At 47.7% G+C, this 27059-nt stretch overlaps 1 protein-coding gene across 4 annotated transcripts in view; it reads right to left on the bottom strand.

The window, feature by feature from the left end:
• The window catches only part of GBA2 (glucosylceramidase beta 2), a 233437-nt gene that overhangs the window by 173483 nt on the left and 32895 nt on the right, over positions 1 to 27059 (bottom strand). For 3 of the 4 annotated variants that reach the window (XM_073562476.1, XM_073562478.1, XM_073562479.1), the window contains exon 3: positions 5489 to 5760. The exons of the other annotated variant lie outside the window; for it this stretch is intronic. In XM_073562476.1, coding sequence (XP_073418577.1) covers positions 5489 to 5664 — 176 coding nt within the window. In that variant the 5' untranslated portion in view covers positions 5665 to 5760. The remainder of the gene's footprint in view (positions 1 to 5488; positions 5761 to 27059) is intronic. 4 annotated transcript variants of the gene reach the window in all.

The raw sequence follows: 27059 nt of genomic DNA, 5'->3' as shown, positions 1-27059 counted from the left end.
CCAGGACACGTAACACTATGTGTTATACACACAACAGAGAACGCCATTATGTGTAATATACATGTTACCTGTGCCATGTATGGAGTGTGCCAGGACATGTAACACTATGTGTTATACACACAACAGAGAACACCATTATGTGTAATATACATGTTATCTGTGCCATGTATGGAGTGTGCCAGGACATGTAACACTATGTGTTATACACACAACAGAGAACGCCATTATGTGTAATATACATGTTATCTGTGCCATGTATGGAGTGTGCCAGGACACGTAACACTATGTGTTATACACACAACAGAGAACGCCATTATGTGTAATATACATGTTACCTGTGCCATGTATGGAGTGTGCCAGGACATGTAACACTATGTGTTATACACACAACAGAGAACACCATTATGTGTAATATACATGTTATCTGTGCCATGTATGGAGTGTGCCAGGACACGTAACACTATGTGTTATACACACAACAGAGAACGCCATTATGTGTAATATACATGTTATCTGTGCCATGTATGGAGTGTGCCAGGACACGTAACACTATGTGTTATACACACAACAGAGAACGCCATTATGTGTAATATACATGTTATCTGTGCCATGTATGGAGTGTGCCAGGACACGTAACACTGTGTGTTATACACACAACAGAGAACGCCATTATGTGTAATATACATGTTATCTGTGCCATGTATGGAGTGTGCCAGGACACGTAACACTATGTGTTATACACACAACAGAGAACGCCATTATGTGTAATATACATGTTATCTGTGCCATGTATGGAGTGTGCCAGGACACGTAACACTATGTGTTATACACACAACAGAGAACGCCATTATGTGTAATATACATGTTATCTGTGCCATGTATGGAGTGTGCCAGGACACGTAACACTATGTGTTATACACACAACAGAGAACGCCATTATGTGTAATATACATGTTATCTGTGCCATGTATGGAGTGTGCCAGGACATGTAACACTATGTGTTATACACACAACAGAGAACACCATTATGTGTAATATACATGTTATCTGTGCCATGTATGGAGTGTGCCAGGACACGTAACACTATGTGTTATACACACAACAGAGAACGCCATTATGTGTAATATACATGTTATCTGTGCCATGTATGGAGTGTGCCAGGACATGTAACACTATGTGTTATACACACAACAGAGAACGCCATTATGTGTAATATACATGTTATCTGTGCCATGTATGGAGTGTGCCAGGACATGTAACACTATGTGTTATACACACAACAGAGAACGCCATTATGTGTAATATACATGTTATCTGTGCCATGTATGGAGTGTGCCAGGACACGTAACACTGTGTGTTATACACACAACAGAGAACGCCATTATGTGTAATATACATGTTATCTGTGCCATGTATGGAGTGTGCCAGGACATGTAACACTATGTGTTATACACACAACAGAGAACACCATTATGTGTAATATACATGTTATCTGTGCCATGTATGGAGTGTGCCAGGACACGTAACACTATGTGTTATACACACAACAGAGAACGCCATTATGTGTAATATACATGTTATCTGTGCCATGTATGGAGTGTGCCAGGACACGTAACACTATGTGTTATACACACAACAGAGAACGCCATTATGTGTAATATACATGTTACCTGTGCCATGTATGGAGTGTGCCAGGACACGTAACACTATGTGTTATACACACAACAGAGAACACCATTATGTGTAATATACATGTTATCTGTGCCATGTATGGAGTGTGCCAGGACACGTAACACTATGTGTTATACACACAACAGAGAACGCCATTATGTGTAATATACATGTTACCTGTGCCATGTATGGAGTGTGCCAGGACACGTAACACTATGTGTTATACACACAACAGAGAACGCCATTATGTGTAATATACATGTTATCTGTGCCATGTATGGAGTGTGCCAGGACACGTAACACTGTGTGTTATACACACAACAGAGAACGCCATTATGTGTAATATACATGTTATCTGTGCCATGTATGGAGTGTGCCAGGACACGTAACACTGTGTGTTATACACACAACAGAGAACGCCATTATGTGTAATATACATGTTACCTGTGCCATGTATGGAGTGTGCCAGGACATGTAACACTGTGTGTTATACACACAACAGAGAACACCATTATGTGTAATATACATGTTATCTGTGCCATGTATGGAGTGTGCCAGGACATGTAACACTATGTGTTATACACACAACAGAGAACACCATTATGTGTAATATACATGTTACCTGTGCCATGTATGGAGTGTGCCAGGACACGTAACACTGTGTGTTATACACACAACAGAGAACGCCATTATGTGTAATATACATGTTATCTGTGCCATGTATGGAGTGTGCCAGGACACGTAACACTGTGTGTTATACACACAACAGAGAACGCCATTATGTGTAATATACATGTTATCTGTGCCATGTATGGAGTGTGCCAGGACACGTAACACTGTGTGTTATACACACAACAGAGAACGCCATTATGTGTAATATACATGTTATCTGTGCCATGTATGGAGTGTGCCAGGACACGTAACACTATGTGTTATACACACAACAGAGAACGCCATTATGTGTAATATACATGTTATCTGTGTCATGTATGGAGTGTGCCAGGACACGTAACACTATGTGTTATACACACAACAGAGAACGCCATTATGTGTAATATACATGTTATCTGTGTCATGTATGGAGTGTGCCAGGACATGTAACACTATGTGTTATACACACAACAGAGAACGCCATTATGTGTAATATACATGTTATCTGTGCCATGTATGGAGTGTGCCAGGACACGTAACACTATGTGTTATACACACAACAGAGAACGCCATTATGTGTAATATACATGTTATCTGTGCCATGTATGGAGTGTGCCAGGACATGTAACACTATGTGTTATACACACAACAGAGAACACCATTATGTGTAATATACATGTTATCTGTGCCATGTATGGAGTGTGCCAGGACACGTAACACTATGTGTTATACACACGACAGAGAACACCATTATGTGTAATATACATGTTATCTGTGCCATGTATGGAGTGTGCCAGGACACGTAACACTATGTGTTATACACACAACAGAGAACACCATTATGTGTAATATACATGTTATCTGTGCCATGTATGGAGTGTGCCAGGACACGTAACACTATGTGTTATACACACAACAGAGAACGCCATTATGTGTAATATACATGTTATCTGTGCCATGTATGGAGTGTGCCAGGACATGTAACACTATGTGTTATACACACAACAGAGAACGCCATTATGTGTAATATACATGTTATCTGTGCCATGTATGGAGTGTGCCAGGACATGTAACACTGTGTGTTATACACACAACAGAGAACACCATTATGTGTAATATACATGTTATCTGTGCCATGTATGGAGTGTGCCAGGACATGTAACACTATGTGTTATACACACAACAGAGAACGCCATTATGTGTAATATACATGTTATCTGTGCCATGTATGGAGTGTGCCAGGACATGTAACACTATGTGTTATACACACAACAGAGAACGCCATTATGTGTAATATACATGTTATCTGTGCCATGTATGGAGTGTGCCAGGACATGTAACACTATGTGTTATACACACAACAGAGAATGCCATTATGTGTAATATACATGTTATCTGTGCCATGTATGGAGTGTGCCAGGACATGTAACACTATGTGTTATACACACAACAGAGAACGCCATTATGTGTAATATACATGTTATCTGTGCCATGTATGGAGTGTGCCAGGACATGTAACACTATGTGTTATACACACGACAGAGAACGCCATTATGTGTAATATACATGTTATCTGTGCCATGTATGGAGTGTGCCAGGACATGTAACACTATGTGTTATACACACGACAGAGAACGCCATTATGTGTAATATACATGTTATCTGTGCCATGTATGGAGTGTGCCAGGACATGTAACACTATGTGTTATACACACGACAGAGAACGCCATTATGTGTAATATACATGTTATCTGTGCCATGTATGGAGTGTGCCAGGACATGTAACACTATGTGTTATACACACGACAGAGAACGCCATTATGTGTAATATACATGTTATCTGTGCCATGTATGGAGTGTGCCAGGACACGTAACACTATATGTTATACACACAACAGAGAACGCCATTATGTGTAATATACATGTTATCTGTGCCATGTATGGAGTGTGCCAGGACATGTAACACTATGTGTTATACACACGACAGAGAACACCATTATGTGTAATATACATGTTATCTGTGCCATGTATGGAGTGTGCCAGGACATGTAACACTATGTGTTATACACACAACAGAGAACGCCATTATGTGTAATATACATGTTATCTGTGCCATGTATGGAGTGTGCCAGGACACGTAACACTATGTGTTATACACACAACAGAGAACACCATTATGTGTAATATACATGTTATCTGTGCCATGTATGGAGTGTGCCAGGACACGTAACACTATGTGTTATACACACAACAGAGAACGCCATTATGTGTAATATACATGTTATCTGTGCCATGTATGGAGTGTGCCAGGACATGTAACACTGTGTGTTATACACACAACAGAGAACACCATTATGTGTAATATACATGTTATCTGTGCCATGTATGGAGTGTGCCAGGACATGTAACACTATGTGTTATACACACTACAGAGAACACCATTATGTGTAATATACATGTTATCTGTGCCATGTATGGAGTGTGCCAGGACATGTAACACTATGTGTTATACACACTACAGAGAACACCATTATGTGTAATATACATGTTATCTGTGCCATGTATGGAGTGTGCCAGGACATGTAACACTATGTGTTATACACACGACAGAGAACGCCATTATGTGTAATATACATGTTATCTGTGCCATGTATGGAGTGTGCCAGGACATGTAACACTATGTGTTATACACACAACAGAGAACGCCATTATGTGTAATATACATGTTATCTGTGCCATGTATGGAGTGTGCCAGGACACGTAACACTATGTGTTATACACACAACAGAGAACACCATTATGTGTAATATACATGTTATCTGTGCCATGTATGGAGTGTGCCAGGACACGTAACACTATGTGTTATACACACAACAGAGAACACCATTATGTGTAATATACATGTTATCTGTGCCATGTATGGAGTGTGCCAGGACATGTAACGCTATGTGTTATACACGCGACATAGAGAACGCCATTATGTGTAAGAAGCTGACTACACAGGATAAAGAGCAGATCTCTGTGTATAGCTGGTTATGATCTGTGATATGTAACATACATGTTATCTGTGGTGCTCCAATATGTTATCTCAGCGGGTAAACAGAGATTATACACGGAAACAGACCATATATACACAGCAGAGATGATGTAGTGGAAAGCTGCTTACCGGACACCCATTGGGATATGAGCCAGCTTCTTAGTGGCAGACACATGCTCCAACTGGAAGGGTTTCCTCTTCTCCTGAAACTCGTGTGCCAAGCAGATCCTCCAGCCATAAGGGGGCACTCTGTACCCCGATGCTGCAGCCTGGTAGCTCTCCATCAGTCCCTGTGTACTATCCATGTCTGTGTCTGACAGACGTCTGTCACCGGGGAGCAGCGTGCCAGGTGATGTGTGCAATCACTGTCACACCCAGCGGGCAAAGGTCCTCCTGGATTCCTGACAGTGGAGATCAGAGAGCAGAGTCACACAGCGTCCGGATCTATGCATGTGTATACATTGTGTGTGTGTACATTGTGCATACAGTGTCCACCAATACGTCTGTGTGTATACAGTGTCCGTATCTATACATGTGTGTACCAATACATCTGTGTGTGTACATTGTGTATACAGTGTCCGTATCTATACATATGTGTATATACAGTGTGTGCATCTCTGTGTGTACATGGTGTCTGCAGTGTGTGTTTCTATACACGTGTGTGTACATTGTGTATACAGTGTCCGTATCTATACATATGTGTATATACAGTGTGTGCATCTCTGTGTGTACATGGTGTCTGCAGTGTGTGTTTCTATACACGTGTGTGTACATTGTGTATACAGTATCCGTATCTATACATGTCTGTACATCTCTGTGTGTAGATTGTGTCTATATTTTGCAATTTTCCAAACTTTTCATTTCTATGCCCTTACATAAGAGTTCGGTCACAGAAAAGAGTTAATAAATCACATTTCCCACATTTCTACTTTACATCAGAATCATTTTTTAAACATTTTTTTGTTAGGAAGTTATAAGGGTCAAAATCTGACCAGCGATTTCTCATTTTTACATAAAATTTTCAAACCCTTTTTTTATGGACCACCTCATATTTGAAGTGCCTGTGAGGGGTCTATATGACAGAAGATACCCAAAAGTGACACCATTCTAAAAACTGCACCCCTCAAAGTGCTCAAAACCACATTCCAGAAGTTTATTAACCCTTCAGGTGCTTCACAAGAACTACTGCTTTATAGACACGGTGGTCACTGCCCCATCAGTCACACGTTCCCTAGAGTTTCCTTACTACTGCTTTATAGACACGGTGGTCACTGCCCCATCGGTCACACGCTCCCTAGAGTTTCCTTACTACTGCTTTATAGACACGGTGGTCACTGCCCCATCGGTCACACGCTCCCTAGAGTGTCCTCACTACTGCTTTATAGACACGGTGGTCACTGCCCCATCGGTCACACGTTCCCTAGAGTTTCCTTACTACTGCTTTATAGACACAGTGATCACTGCCCCATCAGTCACACGTTCCCTAGAGTTTCCTTACTACTGCTTTATAGACACAGTGGTCACTGCCCCATCGGTCACACGTTCCCTAGAGTTTCCTTACTACTGCTTTATAGACACAGTGGTCACTGCCCCATCGGTCACACGTTCCCTAGAGTTTCCTTACTACTGCTTTATAGACACAGTGGTCACTGCCCCATCGGTCACACGTTCCCTAGAGTTTCCTTACTACTGCTTTATAGACACAGTGGTCACTGCCCCATCGGTCACACGTTCCCTAGAGTTTCCTTACTACTGCTTTATAGACACAGTGGTCACTGCCCCATCGGTCACACGTTCCCTAGAGTTTCCTTACTACTGCTTTATAGACACAGTGATCACTGCCCCATCAGTCACACGTTCCCTAGAGTTTCCTTACTACTGCTTTATAGACACAGTGGTCACTGCCCCATCGGTCACACGTTCCCTAGAGTTTCCTTACTACTGCTTTATAGACACAGTGATCACTGCCCCATCAGTCACACGTTCCCTAGAGTTTCCTTACTACTGCTTTATAGACACAGTGGTCACTGCCCCATCGGTCACACGTTCCCTAGAGTTTCCTTACTACTGCTTTATAGACACAGTGATCACTGCCCCATCAGTCACACGTTCCCTAGAGTTTCCTTACTACTGCTTTATAGACACGGTGGTCACTGCCCCATCAGTCACACGCTCCCTAGAGTTTCCTTACTACTGCTTTATAGACACAGTGGTCACTGCCCCATCGGTCACACGTTCCCTAGAGTTTCCTTACTACTGCTTTATAGACACAGTGATCACTGCCCCATCAGTCACACGTTCCCTAGAGTTTCCTTACTACTGCTTTATAGACACAGTGGTCACTGCCCCATCGGTCACACGTTCCCTAGAGTTTCCTTACTACTGCTTTATAGACACAGTGGTCACTGCCCCATCGGTCACACGTTCCCTAGAGTTTCCTTACTACTGCTTTATAGACACAGTGATCACTGCCCCATCAGTCACACGTTCCCTAGAGTTTCCTTACTACTGCTTTATAGACACAGTGGTCACTGCCCCATCGGTCACACGTTCCCTAGAGTTTCCTTACTACTGCTTTATAGACACAGTGATCACTGCCCCATCAGTCACACGTTCCCTAGAGTTTCCTTACTACTGCTTTATAGACACAGTGGTCACTGCCCCATCGGTCACACGTTCCCTAGAGTTTCCTTACTACTGCATTATAGACACGGTGGTCACTGCCCCATCAGTCACACGCTCCCTAGAGTTTCCTTACTACTGCTTTATAGACACGGTGGTCACTGCCCCATCAGTCACACGCTCCCTAGAGTTTCCTTACTACTGCTTTATAGACACAGTGGTCACTGCCCCATCGGTCACACGCTCCCTAGAGTTTCCTTACTACTGCTTTATAGACACGGTGGTCACTGCCCCATCAGTCACACGTTCCCTAGAGTTTCCTTACTACTGCTTTATAGACACAGTGGTCACTGCCCCATCGGTCACACGCTCCCTAGAGTTTCCTTACTACTGCTTTATAGACACGGTGGTCACTGCCCCATCGGTCACACGCTCCCTAGAGTTTCCTTACTACTGCTTTATAGACACGGTGGTCACTGCCCCATCGGTCACACGTTCCCTAGAGTTTCCTTACTACTGCTTTATAGACACAGTGGTCACTGCCCCATCAGTCACACGCTCCCTAGAGTTTCCTTACTACTGCTTTATAGACACGGTGGTCACTGCCCCATCAGTCACACGTTCCCTAGAGTGTCCTTACTACTGCTTTATAGACACAGTGGTCACTGCCCCATCAGTCACACGTTCCCTAGAGTTTCCTTACTACTGCTTTATAGACACAGTGGTCACTGCCCCATCGGTCACACGCTCCCTAGAGTTTCCTTACTACTGCTTTATAGACACGGTGGTCACTGCCCCATCAGTCACACGTTCCCTAGAGTTTCCTTACTACTGCTTTATAGACACAGTGGTCACTGCCCCATCGGTCACACGCTCCCTAGAGTTTCCTTACTACTGCTTTATAGACACAGTGGTCACTGCCCCATCGGTCACACGCTCCCTAGAGTTTCCTTACTACTGCTTTATAGACACGGTGGTCACTGCCCCATCAGTCACACGCTCCCTAGAGTTTCCTTACTACTGCTTTATAGACACGGTGGTCACTGCCCCATCGGTCACACGTTCCCTAGAGTGTCCTTACTACTGCTTTATAGACACAGTGGTCACTGCCCCATCAGTCACACGCTCCCTAGAGTTTCCTTACTACTGCTTTATAGACACGGTGGTCACTGCCCCATCGGTCACACGTTCCCTAGAGTGTCCTTACTACTGCTTTATAGACACAGTGGTCACTGCCCCATCGGTCACACGCTCCCTAGAGTGTCCTCACTACTGCTTTATAGACACGGTGGTCACTGCCCCATCAGTCACACGCTCCCTAGAGTTTCCTTACTACTGCTTTATAGACACAGTGGTCACTGCCCCATCGGTCACACGTTCCCTAGAGTTTCCTTACTACTGCTTTATAGACACGGTGGTCACTGCCCCATCAGTCACACGTTCCCTAGAGTTTCCTTACTACTGCTTTATAGACACGGTGATCACTGCCCCATCGGTCACACGTTCCCTAGAGTTTCCTTACTACTGCTTTATAGACACGGTGGTCACTGCCCCATCAGTCACACGTTCCCTAGAGTTTCCTTACTACTGCTTTATAGACACGGTGGTCACTGCCCCATCAGTCACACGTTCCCTAGAGTTTCCTTACTACTGCTTTATAGACACGGTGATCACTGCCCCATCGGTCACACGTTCCCTAGAGTTTCCTTACTACTGCATTATAGACACGGTGGTCACTGCCCCATCAGTCACACGTTCCCTAGAGTTTCCTTACTACTGCTTTATAGACACGGTGGTCACTGCCCCATCGGTCACACGCTCCCTAGAGTTTCCTTACTACTGCTTTATAGACACGGTGGTCACTGCCCCATCGGTCACACGTTCCCTAGAGTGTCCTTACTACTGCTTTATAGACACGGTGGTTACTGCCCCATCAGTCACACGCTCCCTAGAGTTTCCTTACTACTGCATTATAGACACGGTGGTCACTGCCCCATCAGTCACACGCTCCCTAGAGTTTCCTTACTACTGCTTTATAGACACAGTGGTCACTGCCCCATCAGTCACACGTTCCCTAGAGTGTCCTTACTACTGCATTATAGACACGGTGGTCACTGCCCCATCAGTCACACGTTCCCTAGAGTTTCCTTACTACTGCTTTATAGACACAGTGGTCACTGCCCCATCAGTCACACGCTCCCTAGAGTTTCCTTACTACTGCATTATAGACACGGTGGTCACTGCCCCATCAGTCACACGCTCCCTAGAGTTTCCTTACTACTGCTTTATAGACACAGTGGTCACTGCCCCATCAGTCACACGCTCCCTAGAGTTTCCTTACTACTGCATTATAGACACGGTGGTCACTGCCCCATCAGTCACACGCTCCCTAGAGTTTCCTTACTACTGCTTTATAGACACAGTGGTCACTGCCCCATCAGTCACACGCTCCCTAGAGTTTCCTTACTACTGCTTTATAGACACAGTGGTCACTGCCCCATCAGTCACACGTTCCCTAGAGTGTCCTTACTACTGCTTTATAGACACAGTGGTCACTGCCCCATCAGTCACACGCTCCCTAGAGTTTCCTTACTACTGCTTTATAGACACAGTGGTCACTGCCCCATCAGTCACACGCTCCCTAGAGTTTCCTTACTACTGCTTTATAGACACAGTGGTCACTGCCCCATCAGTCACACGCTCCCTAGAGTTTCCTTACTACTGCTTTATAGACACAGTGGTCACTGCCCCATCAGTCACACGTTCCCTAGAGTGTCCTTACTACTGCTTTATAGACACAGTGGTCACTGCCCCATCAGTCACACGCTCCCTAGAGTTTCCTTACTACTGCTTTATAGACACGGTGGTCACTGCCCCATCGGTCACACGTTCCCTAGAGTTTCCTTACTACTGCTTTATAAACACGGTGGTCACTGCCCCATCAGTCACACGTTCCCTAGAGTGTCCTTACTACTGCATTATAGACACGGTGGTCACTGCCCCATCAGTCACACGCTCCCTAGAGTTTCCTTACTACTGCTTTATAGACACAGTGGTCACTGCCCCATCAGTCACACGCTCCCTAGAGTGTCCTTACTACTGCTTTATAGACACAGTGGTCACTGCCCCATCAGTCACACGCTCCCTAGAGTGTCCTTACTACTGCTTTATAGACACAGTGGTCACTGCCCCATCAGTCACACGCTCCCTAGAGTTTCCTTACTACTGCATTATAGACACGGTGGTCACTGCCCCATCAGTCACACGCTCCCTAGAGTTTCCTTACTACTGCATTATAGATACAGTGGTCACTGCCCCATCAGTCACACGTTCCCTAGAGTGTCCTTACTACTGCTTTATAGACACAGTGGTCACTGCCCCATCGGTCACACGCTCCCTAGAGTTTCCTTACTACTGCATTATAGACACGGTGGTCACTGCCCCATCAGTCACACGCTCCCTAGAGTTTCCTTACTACTGCTTTATAGACACAGTGGTCACTGCCCCATCGGTCACACGTTCCCTAGAGTTTCCTTACTACTGCTTTATAGACACAGTGGTCACTGCCCCATCAGTCACACGTTCCCTAGAGTTTCCTTACTACTGCTTTATAGACACGGTGATCACTGCCCCATCAGTCACACGTTCCCTAGAGTTTCCTTACTACTGCTTTATAGACACAGTGGTCACTGCCCCATCAGTCACACGTTCCCTAGAGTTTCCTTACTACTGCTTTATAGACACGGTGGTCACTGCCCCATCAGTCACACGCTCCCTAGAGTTTCCTTACTACTGCTTTATAGACACGGTGATCACTGCCCCATCAGTCACACGTTCCCTAGAGTTTCCTTACTACTGCTTTATAGACACAGTGGTCACTGCCCCATCAGTCACACGTTCCCTAGAGTTTCCTTACTACTGCTTTATAGACACGGTGATCACTGCCCCATCAGTCACACGTTCCCTAGAGTTTCCTTACTACTGCATTATAGACACGGTGGTCACTGCCCCATCAGTCACACGCTCCCTAGAGTGTCCTTACTACTGCTTTATAGACACGGTGGTCACTGCCCCATCGGTCACACGCTCCCTAGAGTTTCCTTACTACTGCTTTATAGACACAGTGGTCACTGCCCCATCAGTCACACGCTCCCTAGAGTTTCCTTACTACTGCTTTATAAACACGGTGGTCACTGCCCCATCAGTCACACGCTCCCTAGAGTGTCCTTACTACTGCTTTATAGACACGGTGGTCACTGCCCCATCGGTCACACGCTCCCTAGAGTTTCCTTACTACTGCTTTATAGACACGGTGGTCACTGCCCCATCGGTCACACGTTCCCTAGAGTGTCCTTACTACTGCATTATAGACACGGTGGTCACTGCCCCATCAGTCACACGCTCCCTACAGTTTCCTTACTACTGCTTTATAGACACGGTGGTCACTGCCCCATCAGTCACACGCTCCCTAGAGTTTCCTTACTACTGCTTTATAGACACGGTGGTTACTGCCCCATCAGTCACACGTTCCCTAGAGTTTCCTTACTACTGCTTTATAGACACGGTGGTCACTGCCCCATCGGTCACACGTTCCCTAGAGTGTCCTTACTACTGCTTTATAGACACAGTGGTCACTGCCCCATCAGTCACACGTTCCCTAGAGTTTCCTTACTACTGCTTTATAGACACGGTGATCACTGCCCCATCAGTCACACGTTCCCTAGAGTTTCCTTACTACTGCTTTATAGACACAGTGGTCACTGCCCCATCAGTCACACGTTCCCTAGAGTTTCCTTACTACTGCTTTATAGACACGGTGGTCACTGCCCCATCAGTCACACGCTCCCTAGAGTTTCCTTACTACTGCTTTATAGACACGGTGATCACTGCCCCATCAGTCACACGTTCCCTAGAGTTTCCTTACTACTGCTTTATAGACACAGTGGTCACTGCCCCATCAGTCACACGTTCCCTAGAGTTTCCTTACTACTGCTTTATAGACACGGTGATCACTGCCCCATCAGTCACACGTTCCCTAGAGTTTCCTTACTACTGCATTATAGACACGGTGGTCACTGCCCCATCAGTCACACGCTCCCTAGAGTGTCCTTACTACTGCTTTATAGACACGGTGGTCACTGCCCCATCGGTCACACGCTCCCTAGAGTTTCCTTACTACTGCTTTATAGACACAGTGGTCACTGCCCCATCAGTCACACGTTCCCTAGAGTTTCCTTACTACTGCTTTATAAACACGGTGGTCACTGCCCCATCAGTCACACGCTCCCTAGAGTGTCCTTACTACTGCTTTATAGACACGGTGGTCACTGCCCCATCGGTCACACGCTCCCTAGAGTTTCCTTACTACTGCTTTATAGACACGGTGGTCACTGCCCCATCGGTCACACGTTCCCTAGAGTGTCCTTACTACTGCATTATAGACACGGTGGTCACTGCCCCATCAGTCACACGCTCCCTACAGTTTCCTTACTACTGCTTTATAGACACGGTGGTCACTGCCCCATCAGTCACACGCTCCCTAGAGTTTCCTTACTACTGCTTTATAGACACGGTGGTTACTGCCCCATCAGTCACACGTTCCCTAGAGTTTCCTTACTACTGCTTTATAGACACGGTGGTCACTGCCCCATCGGTCACACGTTCCCTAGAGTGTCCTTACTACTGCATTATAGACACGGTGGTCACTGCCCCATCAGTCACACGCTCCCTAGAGTTTCCTTACTACTGCTTTATAGACACAGTGGTCACTGCCCCATCAGTCACACGTTCCCTAGAGTTTCCTTACTACTGCTTTATAGACACGGTGGTCACTGCCCCATCAGTCACACGCTCCCTAGAGTTTCCTTACTACTGCTTTATAGACACAGTGGTCACTGCCCCATCAGTCACACGCTCCCTAGAGTTTCCTTACTACTGCTTTATAGACACGGTGGTCACTGCCCCATCGGTCACACGTTCCCTAGAGTGTCCTTACTACTGCTTTATAGACACAGTGGTCACTGCCCCATCGGTCACACGCTCCCTAGAGTTTCCTTACTACTGCTTTATAGACACGGTGGTCACTGCCCCATCGGTCACACGTTCCCTAGAGTGTCCTTACTACTGCTTTATAGACACAGTGGTCACTGCCCCATCAGTCACACGCTCCCTAGAGTTTCCTTACTACTGCTTTATAGACACGGTGGTCACTGCCCCATCAGTCACACGCTCCCTAGAGTTTCCTTACTACTGCTTTATAGACACAGTGGTCACTGCCCCATCGGTCACACGCTCCCTAGAGTTTCCTTACTACTGCTTTATAGACACGGTGGTCACTGCCCCATCGGTCACACGTTCCCTAGAGTTTCCTTACTACTGCTTTATAGACACGGTGGTCACTGCCCCATCAGTCACACGCTCCCTAGAGTTTCCTTACTACTGCTTTATAGACACAGTGGTCACTGCCCCATCGGTCACACGCTCCCTAGAGTTTCCTTACTACTGCTTTATAGACACAGTGGTCACTGCCCCATCGGTCACACGCTCCCTAGAGTTTCCTTACTACTGCTTTATAGACACGGTGGTCACTGCCCCATCAGTCACACGCTCCCTAGAGTTTCCTTACTACTGCTTTATAGACACAGTGGTCACTGCCCCATCGGTCACACGCTCCCTAGAGTTTCCTTACTACTGCTTTATAGACACGGTGGTCACTGCCCCATCGGTCACACGTTCCCTAGAGTGTCCTTACTACTGCTTTATAGACACAGTGGTCACTGCCCCATCAGTCACACGCTCCCTAGAGTTTCCTTACTACTGCTTTATAGACACGGTGGTCACTGCCCCATCAGTCACACGCTCCCTAGAGTTTCCTTACTACTGCTTTATAGACACAGTGGTCACTGCCCCATCGGTCACACGCTCCCTAGAGTTTTCTTACTACTGCTTTATAGACACGGTGGTCACTGCCCCATCAGTCACACGTTCCCTAGAGTTTCCTTACTACTGCTTTATAGACACAGTGGTCACTGCCCCATCGGTCACACGCTCCCTAGAGTTTCCTTACTACTGCTTTATAGACACGGTGGTCACTGCCCCATCGGTCACACGTTCCCTAGAGTGTCCTTACTACTGCTTTATAGACACAGTGGTCACTGCCCCATCGGTCACACGCTCCCTAGAGTTTCCTTACTACTGCTTTATAGACACGGTGGTCACTGCCCCATCGGTCACACGTTCCCTAGAGTGTCCTTACTACTGCTTTATAGACACAGTGGTCACTGCCCCATCAGTCACACGCTCCCTAGAGTTTCCTTACTACTGCTTTATAGACACGGTGGTCACTGCCCCATCAGTCACACGCTCCCTAGAGTTTCCTTACTACTGCTTTATAGACACAGTGGTCACTGCCCCATCGGTCACACGCTCCCTAGAGTTTCCTTACTACTGCTTTATAGACACGGTGGTCACTGCCCCATCGGTCACACGTTCCCTAGAGTGTCCTTACTACTGCTTTATAGACACAGTGGTCACTGCCCCATCGGTCACACGCTCCCTAGAGTTTCCTTACTACTGCTTTATAGACACGGTGGTCACTGCCCCATCGGTCACACGTTCCCTAGAGTGTCCTTACTACTGCTTTATAGACACAGTGGTCACTGCCCCATCAGTCACACGCTCCCTAGAGTTTCCTTACTACTGCTTTATAGACACGGTGGTCACTGCCCCATCAGTCACACGCTCCCTAGAGTTTCCTTACTACTGCTTTATAGACACAGTGGTCACTGCCCCATCGGTCACACGCTCCCTAGAGTTTCCTTACTACTGCTTTATAGACACGGTGGTCACTGCCCCATCAGTCACACGTTCCCTAGAGTTTCCTTACTACTGCTTTATAGACACAGTGGTCACTGCCCCATCGGTCACACGCTCCCTAGAGTTTCCTTACTACTGCTTTATAGACACGGTGGTCACTGCCCCATCGGTCACACGCTCCCTAGAGTTTCCTTACTACTGCTTTATAGACACGGTGGTCACTGCCCCATCGGTCACACGTTCCCTAGAGTTTCCTTACTACTGCTTTATAGACACAGTGGTCACTGCCCCATCAGTCACACGCTCCCTAGAGTTTCCTTACTACTGCTTTATAGACACGGTGGTCACTGCCCCATCAGTCACACGTTCCCTAGAGTGTCCTTACTACTGCTTTATAGACACAGTGGTCACTGCCCCATCAGTCACACGTTCCCTAGAGTTTCCTTACTACTGCTTTATAGACACAGTGGTCACTGCCCCATCGGTCACACGCTCCCTAGAGTTTCCTTACTACTGCTTTATAGACACGGTGGTCACTGCCCCATCAGTCACACGTTCCCTAGAGTTTCCTTACTACTGCTTTATAGACACAGTGGTCACTGCCCCATCGGTCACACGCTCCCTAGAGTTTCCTTACTACTGCTTTATAGACACAGTGGTCACTGCCCCATCGGTCACACGCTCCCTAGAGTTTCCTTACTACTGCTTTATAGACACGGTGGTCACTGCCCCATCAGTCACACGCTCCCTAGAGTTTCCTTACTACTGCTTTATAGACACGGTGGTCACTGCCCCATCAGTCACACGCTCCCTAGAGTTTCCTTACTACTGCTTTATAGACACGGTGGTTACTGCCCCATCAGTCACACGCTCCCTAGAGTTTCCTTACTACTGCTTTATAGACACGGTGGTCACTGCCCCATCAGTCACACGCTCCCTAGAGTTTCCTTACTACTGCTTTATAGACACAGTGGTCACTGCCCCATCAGTCACACGTTCCCTAGAGTTTCCTTACTACTGCTTTATAGACACGGTGATCACTGCCCCATCAGTCACACGTTCCCTAGAGTTTCCTTACTACTGCTTTATAGACACAGTGGTCACTGCCCCATCAGTCACACGTTCCCTAGAGTTTCCTTACTACTGCTTTATAGACACGGTGGTCACTGCCCCATCAGTCACACGTTCCCTAGAGTTTCCTTACTACTGCTTTATAGACACGGTGATCACTGCCCCATCAGTCACACGTTCCCTAGAGTTTCCTTACTACTGCATTATAGACACGGTGGTCACTGCCCCATCAGTCACACGCTCCCTAGAGTGTCCTTACTACTGCTTTATAGACACGGTGGTCACTGCCCCATCGGTCACACGCTCCCTAGAGTTTCCTTACTACTGCTTTATAGACACAGTGGTCACTGCCCCATCAGTCACACGCTCCCTAGAGTTTCCTTACTACTGCTTTATAAACACGGTGGTCACTGCCCCATCAGTCACACGCTCCCTAGAGTGTCCTTACTACTGCTTTATAGACACGGTGGTCACTGCCCCATCGGTCACACGCTCCCTAGAGTTTCCTTACTACTGCTTTATAGACACGGTGGTCACTGCCCCATCGGTCACACGTTCCCTAGAGTGTCCTTACTACTGCATTATAGACACGGTGGTCACTGCCCCATCAGTCACACGCTCCCTACAGTTTCCTTACTACTGCTTTATAGACACGGTGGTCACTGCCCCATCAGTCACACGCTCCCTAGAGTTTCCTTACTACTGCTTTATAGACACGGTGGTTACTGCCCCATCAGTCACACGTTCCCTAGAGTTTCCTTACTACTGCTTTATAGACACGGTGGTCACTGCCCCATCGGTCACACGTTCCCTAGAGTGTCCTTACTACTGCATTATAGACACGGTGGTCACTGCCCCATCAGTCACACGCTCCCTAGAGTTTCCTTACTACTGCTTTATAGACACAGTGGTCACTGCCCCATCAGTCACACGTTCCCTAGAGTTTCCTTACTACTGCTTTATAGACACGGTGGTCACTGCCCCATCAGTCACACGCTCCCTAGAGTTTCCTTACTACTGCTTTATAGACACGGTGGTTACTGCCCCATCAGTCACACGCTCCCTAGAGTTTCCTTACTACTGCTTTATAGACACAGTGGTCACTGCCCCATCAGTCACACGCTCCCTAGAGTTTCCTTACTACTGCTTTATAGACACGGTGGTCACTGCCCCATCGGTCACACGTTCCCTAGAGTGTCCTTACTACTGCTTTATAGACACAGTGGTCACTGCCCCATCGGTCACACGCTCCCTAGAGTTTCCTTACTACTGCTTTATAGACACGGTGGTTACTGCCCCATCAGTCACACGCTCCCTAGAGTTTCCTTACTACTGCTTTATAGACACAGTGGTCACTGCCCCATCAGTCACACGTTCCCTAGAGTTTCCTTACTACTGCATTATAGACACGGTGGTCACTGCCCCATCAGTCACACGCTCCCTAGAGTTTCCTTACTACTGCTTTATAGACACGGTGGTTACTGCCCCATCAGTCACACGCTCCCTAGAGTGTCCTTACTACTGCTTTATAGACACAGTGGTCACTGCCCCATCAGTCACACGTTCCCTAGAGTTTCCTTACTACTGCTTTATAGACACAGTGGTCACTGCCCCATCGGTCACACGTTCCCTAGAGTGTCCTTACTACTGCATTATAGACACGGTGGTCACTGCCCCATCAGTCACACGCTCCCTAGAGTTTCCTTACTACTGCATTATAGACACGGTGGTCACTGCCCCATCAGTCACACGCTCCCTAGAGTTTCCTTACTACTGCTTTATAGACACAGTGGTCACTGCCCCATCAGTCACACGTTCCCTAGAGTTTCCTTACTACTGCATTATAGACACGGTGGTCACTGCCCCATCGGTCACACGCTCCCTAGAGTTTCCTTACTACTGCTTTATAGACACGGTGGTCACTGCCCCATCAGTCACACGTTCCCTAGAGTTTCCTTACTACTGCTTTATAGACACGGTGGTTACTGCCCCATCAGTCACACGCTCCCTAGAGTTTCCTTACTACTGCTTTATAGACACGGTGGTCACTGCCCCATCAGTCACACGTTCCCTAGAGTTTCCTTACTACTGCTTTATAGACACAGTGGTCACTGCCCCATCAGTCACACGTTCCCTAGAGTTTCCTTACTACTGCTTTATAGACACAGTGGTCACTGCCCCATCAGTCACACGTTCCCTAGAGTTTCCTTACTACTGCTTTATAGACACGGTGGTCACTGCCCCAACCGTCACACGTTCCCTAGAGTGTCCTTACTACTGCTTTATAGACACGGTGGTCACTGCCCCATCAGTCACACGCTCCCTAGAGTTTCCTTACTACTGCTTTATAGACACAGTGGTCACTGCCCCATCAGTCACACGTTCCCTAGAGTTTCCTTACTACTGCTTTATAGACACGGTGGTCACTGCCCCATCAGTCACACGCTCCCTAGAGTTTCCTTACTACTGCTTTATAGACACAGTGGTCACTGCCCCATCAGTCACACGTTCCCTAGAGTTTCCTTACTACTGCTTTATAGACACGGTGGTCACTGCCCCATCAGTCACACGTTCCCTAGAGTTTCCTTACTACTGCTTTATAGACACAGTGGTCACTGCCCCATCGGTCACACGTTCCCTAGAGTGTCCTTACTACTGCTTTATAGACACGGTGGTCACTGCCCCATCAGTCACACGCTCCCTAGAGTTTCCTTACTACTGCTTTATAGACACAGTGGTCACTGCCCCATCAGTCACACGTTCCCTAGAGTTTCCTTACTACTGCTTTATAGACACGGTGGTCACTGCCCCATCAGTCACACGTTCCCTAGAGTTTCCTTACTACTGCTTTATAGACACAGTGGTCACTGCCCCATCAGTCACACGCTCCCTACAGTTTCCTTACTACTGCTTTATAGACACGGTGGTCACTGCCCCATCAGTCACACGCTCCCTAGAGTTTCCTTACTACTGCTTTATAGACACGGTGGTTACTGCCCCATCAGTCACACGTTCCCTAGAGTTTCCTTACTACTGCTTTATAGACACGGTGGTCACTGCCCCATCGGTCACACGTTCCCTAGAGTGTCCTTACTACTGCATTATAGACACGGTGGTCACTGCCCCATCAGTCACACGCTCCCTAGAGTTTCCTTACTACTGCTTTATAGACACAGTGGTCACTGCCCCATCAGTCACACGTTCCCTAGAGTTTCCTTACTACTGCTTTATAGACACGGTGGTCACTGCCCCATCAGTCACACGCTCCCTAGAGTTTCCTTACTACTGCTTTATAGACACAGTGGTCACTGCCCCATCAGTCACACGCTCCCTAGAGTTTCCTTACTACTGCTTTATAGACACGGTGGTCACTGCCCCATCGGTCACACGTTCCCTAGAGTGTCCTTACTACTGCTTTATAGACACAGTGGTCACTGCCCCATCGGTCACACGCTCCCTAGAGTTTCCTTACTACTGCTTTATAGACACGGTGGTCACTGCCCCATCGGTCACACGTTCCCTAGAGTGTCCTTACTACTGCTTTATAGACACAGTGGTCACTGCCCCATCAGTCACACGCTCCCTAGAGTTTCCTTACTACTGCTTTATAGACACGGTGGTCACTGCCCCATCAGTCACACGCTCCCTAGAGTTTCCTTACTACTGCTTTATAGACACAGTGGTCACTGCCCCATCGGTCACACGCTCCCTAGAGTTTCCTTACTACTGCTTTATAGACACGGTGGTCACTGCCCCATCGGTCACACGTTCCCTAGAGTGTCCTTACTACTGCTTTATAGACACAGTGGTCACTGCCCCATCGGTCACACGCTCCCTAGAGTTTCCTTACTACTGCTTTATAGACACGGTGGTCACTGCCCCATCGGTCACACGTTCCCTAGAGTGTCCTTACTACTGCTTTATAGACACAGTGGTCACTGCCCCATCAGTCACACGCTCCCTAGAGTTTCCTTACTACTGCTTTATAGACACGGTGGTCACTGCCCCATCAGTCACACGCTCCCTAGAGTTTCCTTACTACTGCTTTATAGACACAGTGGTCACTGCCCCATCGGTCACACGCTCCCTAGAGTTTCCTTACTACTGCTTTATAGACACGGTGGTCACTGCCCCATCAGTCACACGTTCCCTAGAGTTTCCTTACTACTGCTTTATAGACACAGTGGTCACTGCCCCATCGGTCACACGCTCCCTAGAGTTTCCTTACTACTGCTTTATAGACACGGTGGTCACTGCCCCATCGGTCACACGTTCCCTAGAGTGTCCTTACTACTGCTTTATAGACACAGTGGTCACTGCCCCATCGGTCACACGCTCCCTAGAGTTTCCTTACTACTGCTTTATAGACACGGTGGTCACTGCCCCATCGGTCACACGTTCCCTAGAGTGTCCTTACTACTGCTTTATAGACACAGTGGTCACTGCCCCATCGGTCACACGCTCCCTAGAGTTTCCTTACTACTGCTTTATAGACACGGTGGTCACTGCCCCATCAGTCACACGCTCCCTAGAGTTTCCTTACTACTGCTTTATAGACACAGTGGTCACTGCCCCATCGGTCACACGCTCCCTAGAGTTTCCTTACTACTGCTTTATAGACACGGTGGTCACTGCCCCATCGGTCACACGTTCCCTAGAGTGTCCTTACTACTGCTTTATAGACACAGTGGTCACTGCCCCATCGGTCACACGCTCCCTAGAGTTTCCTTACTACTGCTTTATAGACACGGTGGTCACTGCCCCATCGGTCACACGTTCCCTAGAGTGTCCTTACTACTGCTTTATAGACACAGTGGTCACTGCCCCATCAGTCACACGCTCCCTAGAGTTTCCTTACTACTGCTTTATAGACACGGTGGTCACTGCCCCATCAGTCACACGCTCCCTAGAGTTTCCTTACTACTGCTTTATAGACACAGTGGTCACTGCCCCATCGGTCACACGCTCCCTAGAGTTTCCTTACTACTGCTTTATAGACACGGTGGTCACTGCCCCATCAGTCACACGTTCCCTAGAGTTTCCTTACTACTGCTTTATAGACACAGTGGTCACTGCCCCATCGGTCACACGCTCCCTAGAGTTTCCTTACTACTGCTTTATAGACACGGTGGTCACTGCCCCATCGGTCACACGCTCCCTAGAGTTTCCTTACTACTGCTTTATAGACACGGTGGTCACTGCCCCATCGGTCACACGTTCCCTAGAGTTTCCTTACTACTGCTTTATAGACACAGTGGTCACTGCCCCATCAGTCACACGCTCCCTAGAGTTTCCTTACTACTGCTTTATAGACACGGTGGTCACTGCCCCATCAGTCACACGTTCCCTAGAGTGTCCTTACTACTGCTTTATAGACACAGTGGTCACTGCCCCATCAGTCACACGTTCCCTAGAGTTTCCTTACTACTGCTTTATAGACACAGTGGTCACTGCCCCATCGGTCACACGCTCCCTAGAGTTTCCTTACTACTGCTTTATAGACACGGTGGTCACTGCCCCATCAGTCACACGTTCCCTAGAGTTTCCTTACTACTGCTTTATAGACACAGTGGTCACTGCCCCATCGGTCACACGCTCCCTAGAGTTTCCTTACTACTGCTTTATAGACACAGTGGTCACTGCCCCATCGGTCACACGCTCCCTAGAGTTTCCTTACTACTGCTTTATAGACACGGTGGTCACTGCCCCATCAGTCACACGCTCCCTAGAGTTTCCTTACTACTGCTTTATAGACACGGTGGTCACTGCCCCATCGGTCACACGTTCCCTAGAGTGTCCTTACTACTGCTTTATAGACACAGTGGTCACTGCCCCATCAGTCACACGCTCCCTAGAGTTTCCTTACTACTGCTTTATAGACACGGTGGTCACTGCCCCATCGGTCACACGTTCCCTAGAGTGTCCTTACTACTGCTTTATAGACACAGTGGTCACTGCCCCATCGGTCACACGCTCCCTAGAGTGTCCTCACTACTGCTTTATAGACACGGTGGTCACTGCCCCATCAGTCACACGCTCCCTAGAGTTTCCTTACTACTGCTTTATAGACACAGTGGTCACTGCCCCATCGGTCACACGTTCCCTAGAGTTTCCTTACTACTGCTTTATAGACACGGTGGTCACTGCCCCATCAGTCACACGTTCCCTAGAGTTTCCTTACTACTGCTTTATAGACACGGTGATCACTGCCCCATCGGTCACACGTTCCCTAGAGTTTCCTTACTACTGCTTTATAGACACGGTGGTCACTGCCCCATCAGTCACACGTTCCCTAGAGTTTCCTTACTACTGCTTTATAGACACGGTGGTCACTGCCCCATCAGTCACACGTTCCCTAGAGTTTCCTTACTACTGCTTTATAGACACGGTGATCACTGCCCCATCGGTCACACGTTCCCTAGAGTTTCCTTACTACTGCATTATAGACACGGTGGTCACTGCCCCATCAGTCACACGTTCCCTAGAGTTTCCTTACTACTGCTTTATAGACACGGTGGTCACTGCCCCATCGGTCACACGCTCCCTAGAGTTTCCTTACTACTGCTTTATAGACACGGTGGTCACTGCCCCATCGGTCACACGTTCCCTAGAGTGTCCTTACTACTGCTTTATAGACACGGTGGTTACTGCCCCATCAGTCACACGCTCCCTAGAGTTTCCTTACTACTGCATTATAGACACGGTGGTCACTGCCCCATCAGTCACACGCTCCCTAGAGTTTCCTTACTACTGCTTTATAGACACAGTGGTCACTGCCCCATCAGTCACACGTTCCCTAGAGTGTCCTTACTACTGCATTATAGACACGGTGGTCACTGCCCCATCAGTCACACGTTCCCTAGAGTTTCCTTACTACTGCTTTATAGACACAGTGGTCACTGCCCCATCAGTCACACGCTCCCTAGAGTTTCCTTACTACTGCATTATAGACACGGTGGTCACTGCCCCATCAGTCACACGCTCCCTAGAGTTTCCTTACTACTGCTTTATAGACACAGTGGTCACTGCCCCATCAGTCACACGCTCCCTAGAGTTTCCTTACTACTGCATTATAGACACGGTGGTCACTGCCCCATCAGTCACACGCTCCCTAGAGTTTCCTTACTACTGCTTTATAGACACAGTGGTCACTGCCCCATCAGTCACACGTTCCCTAGAGTGTCCTTACTACTGCTTTATAGACACAGTGGTCACTGCCCCATCAGTCACACGCTCCCTAGAGTTTCCTTACTACTGCTTTATAGACACAGTGGTCACTGCCCCATCAGTCACACGTTCCCTAGAGTGTCCTTACTACTGCATTATAGACACGGTGGTCACTGCCCCATCAGTCACACGCTCCCTAGAGTTTCCTTACTACTGCTTTATAGACACAGTGGTCACTGCCCCATCAGTCACACGCTCCCTAGAGTGTCCTTACTACTGCTTTATAGACACAGTGGTCACTGCCCCATCAGTCACACGCTCCCTAGAGTGTCCTTACTACTGCTTTATAGACACAGTGGTCACTGCCCCATCAGTCACACGCTCCCTAGAGTGTCCTTACTACTGCTTTATAGACACAGTGGTCACTGCCCCATCAGTCACACGCTCCCTAGAGTTTCCTTACTACTGCATTATAGACACGGTGGTCACTGCCCCATCAGTCACACGCTCCCTAGAGTTTCCTTACTACTGCATTATAGATACAGTGGTCACTGCCCCATCAGTCACACGTTCCCTAGAGTGTCCTTACTACTGCTTTATAGACACAGTGGTCACTGCCCCATCGGTCACACGCTCCCTAGAGTTTCCTTACTACTGCATTATAGACACGGTGGTCACTGCCCCATCAGTCACACGCTCCCTAGAGTTTCCTTACTACTGCTTTATAGACACAGTGGTCACTGCCCCATCAGTCACACGTTCCCTAGAGTTTCCTTACTACTGCTTTATAGACACAGTGGTCACTGCCCCATCGGTCACACGTTCCCTAGAGTTTCCTTACTACTGCTTTATAGACACAGTGGTCACTGCCCCATCAGTCACACGTTCCCTAGAGTTTCCTTACTACTGCTTTATAGACACGGTGATCACTGCCCCATCAGTCACACGTTCCCTAGAGTTTCCTTACTACTGCTTTATAGACACAGTGGTCACTGCCCCATCAGTCACACGTTCCCTAGAGTTTCCTTACTACTGCTTTATAGACACGGTGGTCACTGCCCCATCAGTCACACGCTCCCTAGAGTTTCCTTACTACTGCTTTATAGACACGGTGATCACTGCCCCATCAGTCACACGTTCCCTAGAGTTTCCTTACTACTGCTTTATAGACACAGTGGTCACTGCCCCATCAGTCACACGTTCCCTAGAGTTTCCTTACTACTGCTTTATAGACACGGTGATCACTGCCCCATCAGTCACACGTTCCCTAGAGTTTCCTTACTACTGCATTATAGACACGGTGGTCACTGCCCCATCAGTCACACGTTCCCTAGAGTTTCCTTACTACTGCTTTATAGACACGGTGGTCACTGCCCCATCGGTCACACGCTCCCTAGAGTTTCCTTACTACTGCTTTATAGACACAGTGGTCACTGCCCCATCAGTCACACGCTCCCTAGAGTTTCCTTACTACTGCTTTATAAACACGGTGGTCACTGCCCCATCAGTCACACGCTCCCTAGAGTGTCCTTACTACTGCTTTATAGACACGGTGGTCACTGCCCCATCGGTCACACGCTCCCTAGAGTTTCCTTACTACTGCTTTATAGACACGGTGGTCACTGCCCCATCGGTCACACGTTCCCTAGAGTGTCCTTACTACTGCATTATAGACACGGTGGTCACTGCCCCATCAGTCACACGCTCCCTACAGTTTCCTTACTACTGCTTTATAGACACGGTGGTCACTGCCCCATCAGTCACACGCTCCCTAGAGTTTCCTTACTACTGCTTTATAGACACGGTGGTTACTGCCCCATCAGTCACACGTTCCCTAGAGTTTCCTTACTACTGCTTTATAGACACGGTGGTCACTGCCCCATCGGTCACACGTTCCCTAGAGTGTCCTTACTACTGCATTATAGACACGGTGGTCACTGCCCCATCAGTCACACGCTCCCTAGAGTTTCCTTACTACTGCTTTATAGACACAGTGGTCACTGCCCCATCAGTCACACGTTCCCTAGAGTTTCCTTACTACTGCTTTATAGACACGGTGGTCACTGCCCCATCAGTCACACGCTCCCTAGAGTTTCCTTACTACTGCTTTATAGACACAGTGGTCACTGCCCCATCAGTCACACGCTCCCTAGAGTTTCCTTACTACTGCTTTATAGACACGGTGGTCACTGCCCCATCGGTCACACGTTCCCTAGAGTGTCCTTACTACTGCTTTATAGACACAGTGGTCACTGCCCCATCGGTCACACGCTCCCTAGAGTTTCCTTACTACTGCTTTATAGACACGGTGGTTACTGCCCCATCAGTCACACGCTCCCTAGAGTTTCCTTACTACTGCTTTATAGACACAGTGGTCACTGCCCCATCAGTCACACGTTCCCTAGAGTTTCCTTACTACTGCATTATAGACACGGTGGTCACTGCCCCATCAGTCACACGCTCCCTAGAGTTTCCTTACTACTGCTTTATAGACACGGTGGTTACTGCCCCATCAGTCACACGCTCCCTAGAGTGTCCTTACTACTGCTTTATAGACACAGTGGTCACTGCCCCATCAGTCACACGTTCCCTAGAGTTTCCTTACTACTGCTTTATAGACACAGTGGTCACTGCCCCATCGGTCACACGTTCCCTAGAGTGTCCTTACTACTGCATTATAGACACGGTGGTCACTGCCCCATCAGTCACACGCTCCCTAGAGTTTCCTTACTACTGCATTATAGACACGGTGGTCACTGCCCCATCAGTCACACGCTCCCTAGAGTTTCCTTACTACTGCTTTATAGACACAGTGGTCACTGCCCCATCAGTCACACGTTCCCTAGAGTTTCCTTACTACTGCATTATAGACACGGTGGTCACTGCCCCATCGGTCACACGCTCCCTAGAGTTTCCTTACTACTGCTTTATAGACACGGTGGTCACTGCCCCATCAGTCACACGTTCCCTAGAGTTTCCTTACTACTGCTTTATAGACACGGTGGTTACTGCCCCATCAGTCACA

Source organism: Dendrobates tinctorius, unplaced genomic scaffold (assembly GCF_039654945.1).
Source record: "Dendrobates tinctorius isolate UK_male_01 unplaced genomic scaffold, ASM3965494v1 ptg000353l, whole genome shotgun sequence".
In the NCBI taxonomy this organism is placed as follows: domain Eukaryota; kingdom Metazoa; phylum Chordata; class Amphibia; order Anura; family Dendrobatidae; genus Dendrobates; species Dendrobates tinctorius.
The sequence above is the reverse complement of the archived record's forward strand: the minus strand, read 5'-3'. Positions and strand labels throughout refer to the sequence as shown.